General features: G+C 46.8%; 1 protein-coding gene across 8 annotated transcripts in view; it reads left to right on the top strand.

Annotated features, from left to right (window-relative positions):
• The window catches only part of LOC117891162 (transcription factor collier), a 28059-nt gene continuing 22059 nt past the window's right edge, over positions 1-6000 (top strand). For 6 of the 8 annotated variants that reach the window (XM_034796476.1, XM_034796474.1, XM_034796473.1 and 3 more), the window contains exons 1-3: positions 139-430; positions 4850-5067; positions 5144-5199. In XM_034796476.1, coding sequence (XP_034652367.1) covers positions 255-430; positions 4850-5067; positions 5144-5199 — 450 coding nt within the window. In that variant the 5' untranslated portion in view covers positions 139-254. Of the gene's footprint in view, positions 431-4849; positions 5068-5143; positions 5200-6000 lie in introns of all 8 variants that reach the window. The other 2 variants (XM_034796478.1, XM_034796477.1) reach the window with 1 other exon arrangement.

Genomic DNA, 6000 nt, shown 5'->3' with positions numbered 1-6000 from the left:
GAAGCAGAAGAGCCACCAAAACGGCCGCCACAATTGCCAGTGCCTCAGCAGCCGCCGCAGCTGGTGCCGTGCCCCTACCGTACGCCGATCTCCATCAGCATCCGCATCCGCATTCGCATACGCATCCGCACCATTCGCACCACCACTTTGCTAGCACAGCTCCCCTGACCAGCACCGATAGCTTCAAGCTGCGTTCCGAGGAACCGGTGCCGGGCTTCAGCTCGGCCTCCCCCTGGCCCACGCTCGAGCTGGGGATGGAGTGGGGACGCAAGCTCTACCCTACCGCCGGGCCCCGGTCCGCCGGCGGCCTAATGTTCGGCCTGCCGCCCTCAGCCGCCGACATGAACCAGCCGCGTGGCCCCATGACCTCGCTCAAGGAGGAGCCGCTGGGCGGACGCTGGGCCATGCAGCCAGTCGTCGATCAGACCAAGTAAGTGAATGCTCAAGAGTGATGAAAGGCAGCAGAGACCTTCCCAAGGTGAAATGTGTGTCCAAAGTGAAGCATAAATTGTGATCTTTCAAGTGTTGAGAATGTGGCACGCCACGAACATGAAGTTGTTTAAGCCAAGAGACGGTTGTTGCTGGCAAATTGTGGAGGAGATTTGGATGTCGTTGGTATCCTTATGATTTAATGCTTTAATGTGCTCTAAAATATCATTAAAATAATTAAATATTCACTTTTTTAAAATGAACATTCGTTCCAAAAACTAAATTTGGAACAATTAATAATAGTTGAAATTGTAGAAACAAAAATTTATTTATTTTGCGGCATCCTTGAGTGAATTTCAGTTTCTTTCATTGAGTTTATTTTGGAATTGTTCTTATTTTTTATAGAGAAAATTAATGATAATTAAACCTGCAGTTTAATATAAATCAGAATCCACATTAGTTTTTGTTTTGTGAACAGTTTTATAATAATTCTTAAGAGTTTCTCGAACTATCAAATTTAAATTCAGTAATTTGGGAAATATAATTCCAGCGCCAGCAGAACCCTCTCTCATCCCTGCCCCAACAACGCCATTAATCCCCGCTCTAATCTCTCCGCTTATCGTCAAGCAATAATCTCCAATGGTGGGCGAATGGCAACAATGTTGCAGCAACAAACGTTTACAAACAGAAGTCTCCAAAAACCTAAAACGCAAAAAAACAAAAAAAAAACGTTTGTTTACTTTTAGCCAAAAGCCGGCAGTGGCTGCGGCGGCGGCGGCGGCGACGGCATCGTGTGTCCGAGCAATATGAGGGCCCCCTTGGGGTTGCGATTCAACCGTTCGGGGAGGGGTATTTTTATGGCCTTCCCCCGTGCCAGCCCTCGACCCCGTGCTAAGCAGATGAACCCCCAAAAACCAAGCGGCAGCACAGACAGCCGAGACTCACTCGAAAAATCTCACTCAAAGCTGTTTTCGGGGGGACTTCACTTACGCACTTTTTCCTGCGACGCTTGACTTTCGATGGGAGCAAGTTTGTGGGCAGAAGGGTGCGGAGGATGCGACGGTCGCTCCTCCGTTAAACTTTTGTGGGCTTTTTGTGCGCTGAGTGCTTGTGTGTGTGTGTGTGTGAGAGCACGCTCAAAGGGATGTTCAGCTCTCCCCTTGTTGCTGTTTCTTTGACTTTCACTTTCGCTTTCGTCCTTGCCTTTGCCTTTGCCTTGCTTTGCCATCTTCTCAATGAATTGAATTAGAAGAAGTTGTCGCTCTCTCTCGCTCAAAGCCAGCGGGGGTTTCCGCTTGGTGTGCTGAAAGAGCTTTTGGCCCTGTTTGTTTAGTTGCGTTTGAGATGTTTCTGGCGTGAGATGTTCGCGCCGAGAAGAAGTGCGCGAGTTGCCCAAATCGAAAGCGAGATGACAGCGGGCTTTGGCCATTCAGCGGCGGCAAATCAACCATCACACACACATACACACGCACATTCCCATTCCCAACACAATCACAATCAGGCGCATAATCACAATCACAACCATAATCACACTCTCAATCAGAGTCAGAATCAAACGCAGAGTCAAACGCTGCAGCTAAGTCTTAATCAGGATCATAATCCAAAAACAATGCGCTGTGAAACGAGGTAAAGAGTGAACCATAGAAATAAGAAAGAATATGTGAAAGAGTGAGAATTAATAACGCAAAAAGTGTGAAGTAAAGAATTGTACGAGAGTGCCCAAATAATGCCTTAAATACCCGCAAATGTCCAGCTTAAATAACCCAATAAATATTTAATAAACTCCCCAGAATGTATTCCCACAACCCCCATCCAACCCCAATCCATTTTGAGCTGCGGATAATCTCAACTTTTGATTACATTTCGCACTTATTGTGGGCACTTTTTGTGTGGCCTAACTTTTGCGACACAAATAAATCTCGCAGCTTCCGATAATTGTTCAATGTGGCACAACCAAACCCAATTTATTTGTGCACTTATCTGTCCATCTGGTTATGGATATGTGCACATGCATGTGGCACTGCAGCAAGAACTTGTTTGTGCCCCAACAGAAGTGCACAAAAGCGTGCGGCTGCTCGTAAATCAAGAACATATTTTTGGGGAAATTTATTTCAACAAAGATTGTAGCAGAGACGCACAAGACACACGAGTGGCAGTGGCAACTCCTGCAGATTGCAGTTGCAGTGCCGTCAAGGACCCATAAAGTGTCCTTAAACATAAGAGCGAGAGAGAGCACCCAAATCAGGTGTGTGGGGGGATAAATAAAGTTGCCTTTTTAGAACCCATCGTCGGCATGTGTGGAAAGCAGGTTCTTTTTTTCCACGTGCCTCGCCGACAATAGACAAAACGTGACTACCACCTCCCACAGGACTAGTGCCTGCCGCCCCCCTCTGGATGGTCACCTGGGCATCGATTTGCGACAATTAAATGTTGGCATAATAAAATCAACAGCAAAACGGCCACAAAAATGCCATTTCTCTCAGTCCCCAGTCCCAGGCCCTGTACCTGTCCGTCCTCTCTTTGTTTCCCTTTCTATTGCCACTCGCTCTCTCTTTCTCTCTCGCTCTCTATGTGTGGCTTGCAAATTGGCGGCAAGTGCAAACAAAGTGAGCTGGCAAACTGCCGCAGAACGATTTTCCACAATTTCCCGCATTCAACCGAGCTGAAGAGTCAACAGCAGGGCCAAAAAGAAAAAATATAAAAAAGAAAGCGATTCAGGAAGCCAAAAGGTAGGAGCAGGAGCAAGAGCCCCGAATCAGGAGTGGGGGCAGTGGGTGAGGGGGTACGGTACAAGTTTTTTATTTGTCAGGATGTACTCGACATTATTCTGCTGTTCATTTTTCGAACACACTCCAGGCTGGTGCTGGTGCTGGTGCTGGTTCTGCTGCCATAACAATAACCTTTCACCAGAATGTAACATGTCTGGCATTTATATGTCGTTCGCCCCCGTCTTGCCTCCCAGGCAGAGGTGTACTCCCTGGCAGAGGTAACTGCTCTTTGGCATTGGAAATCGCATTGGAAATCGCATTGAACTCGCATTGTCGCTTCCCCAGTTATTTGATGGTCTCTTAATTTGATATCAGCCTCAACCGCAAATTGTGTGGGATTGTTGAGGAAATTGATATTTAGAAATGAAACGAGTGCAATAATAATAAATTAAATTCCACTTGGATTAAAGTAGATCTGCATTTTGGTAGGTTTATTTCCACTACTTCCTGCAGTTGCTACTTTAGAAATCAACTGAATTTATAGCAATGAATCCTAGAAAGATTTCAATAACATTTCTGCTGAGTTCCCTAATCAATTCATGAATTCAATGCAATTGGATTTGCTCCCTGATCAAATCAATGACTAAAAGCTATAGAGATGGAGACTTCAAAAGATAATAAATCTCAAATCCATTCTGCAAGTTCCATTGAATAGTTACTAATAAAATTGTCAATCGATTCCTTTGGGGCAGAACAGAACTACTCGTATGACAGTATGTCTCATTCCTCACCGATTCTCTTAAATTCTCGGGCCACTGGGTGGCGGTAGCGGGGAGCCTCTATCATTAGCTGATGGCTGGCATTATCCTTTGGCAAATGTGTATATAATTGCAGGGCCCCCGAGTCAGTTGGGTAGCGGCCAGGACATGCGGCGCTGCTCCTTGACATTGCCTGAGCAAATAGCAGGGGCGAAAAAGTAGTACAGAAAATATACACAAAATCTGATAAAATCAGCATTTTCTAAATTAAATTGTTCGTTATGCATACGGAAGCGAGCTAAAAGAGCAGCCGGGCCAAGGATCACGGAAAGGTAAGGCAAAGGCACTGGCACAGGCGCAGGGGTGGCTGACAGGACCCTATCCCGAAGCAGACTGCCACCGTTCGCTGTAATTGTCCGCTGACAGGCGCGGGCTAGCAGCTCTCTGACATTTAGCACACAGATATGTACATACTCGTATGTGTCTGTGTGTGTGGGGGAGGTCCTGGACAAGGACAAGCCTTTATGCCGTCTGCGACCACGAGGTCCACGTGTCCGAATAATTACCCAGTGTCTGCTTGGCCCACATACAAATGCACGGCCAGGACTCTGGGAGTATATCAAATATTTCAAGGGGCTGAAGTGGCCAAGAAGTCAGGGGTGGGTGGAGGGTCCTGCCATACATCAGGATTATTGTGTCACGTTGATGTTGATGTTGCTGTTGCTTATGCGCTTTTAATGATAGTTGTCACTGGAACAACTATCCTTGCTGGACGAAGGACTGAAGGACTGTGGCTGCTGTTAATTGAGTTGGCTGCCCCGCAATTCCTCTTACTCTTGGACCAATTAGAGGCCTCTTTAAGCCCGCTCTGTGTTTACCCAACTAATGTCATAATTACTGTCCGAAATTTAACTAATTTTTCCCACTCTCTCTTTGTGTTTACTGTTCTTGCAGCTTGGGCATTGGCCGCGCCCACTTTGAGAAGCAGCCGCCCAGCAATTTGCGCAAATCGAACTTCTTTCACTTTGTGATCGCCCTCTACGATCGCGCCGGACAACCCATCGAGATCGAGCGCACTGCCTTCATTGGGTTCATCGAGAAGGACTCGGAATCGGATGCCACCAAAACGAACAATGGCATCCAGTATCGCCTGCAGTTGCTCTATGCGAATGGTGAGTGTTGTGGGGCAGGGCATTTGGAGTGTGTCGTTCATGGCATTTATCTTGGTTTTATTATTGATATTTGCAGGCGCGCGCCAGGAGCAGGACATATTCGTGCGGCTGATCGATTCCGTGACCAAACAGGTGAGTCAAAGGGAAGAGTTTGAGCAGCAAAAGAACTCCATCAAGCCCTTCTATGCACGATGATGCTGTGGTGGTTCTTTGCCTCTACAAAAGCCACTTAAATAAATGAAAAACTTTTGGGTAAACTCAGGCAAGGGGAGATATTCATATCAAAGTTAACCAAGCCATGAAAAACTAATTCCTTCCACTTGGCTGGCTTTCCACTGGGGCTCCCCTCCCCCCTCTATGTTCTATGTGATGTTTGTTTTGCTGATTCGAGCATAAGTTGCATTCGAAATTGATTGTCATGGCTAATTAAGTGTGTCCTGGTGTGTTCTCTGCCCGTAAATTGAGTCGTCCAACGAGCAATTCATTCACACTCCTGCCCCTAAAAGGGGTGTATCTGCAGTCCCCCTGTACTTCCCCCTGCCCCTCATCCAATGCTAACGAGAGAACATCGCTCGAGCATCGAGAATAACGAGGGAATCCATCGAACACAGAGAGCAAGAGAGAAACACGGGCTAATGCGCCACTCTGTTGTGGGTGCGTGCGTGTCCTTAGCTGCAGGCACTCGGCACACTCTGCCAATTGTCCTGAATGCCATGGGTGCACCATATGTCCGCTTTTGTAGGCCTAATGTCTGTTTTGTGGGTCCTGGACTTTTCTTTTCACTGCCTTTTCCTTGCCTTTTCAAGGGCAATTAATTTCTCGAGTGACAAATTTTTATAGACATTTCAGTTCAGCTTTTTCTTTCGTTCAGCCGCTGTCCACTTTTACCGTTCGATGCCATTTCCCCCTTTAACGCCTCACTTCTCTCGTTTC

The sequence above is a fragment of the Drosophila subobscura genome, chromosome E (assembly GCF_008121235.1).
Source record: "Drosophila subobscura isolate 14011-0131.10 chromosome E, UCBerk_Dsub_1.0, whole genome shotgun sequence".
Taxonomy (NCBI): Eukaryota; Metazoa; Arthropoda; class Insecta; order Diptera; family Drosophilidae; genus Drosophila; species Drosophila subobscura.
Note: the sequence above shows the minus strand (reverse complement) of the source record. Positions and strands in the feature narration are given on the sequence as shown.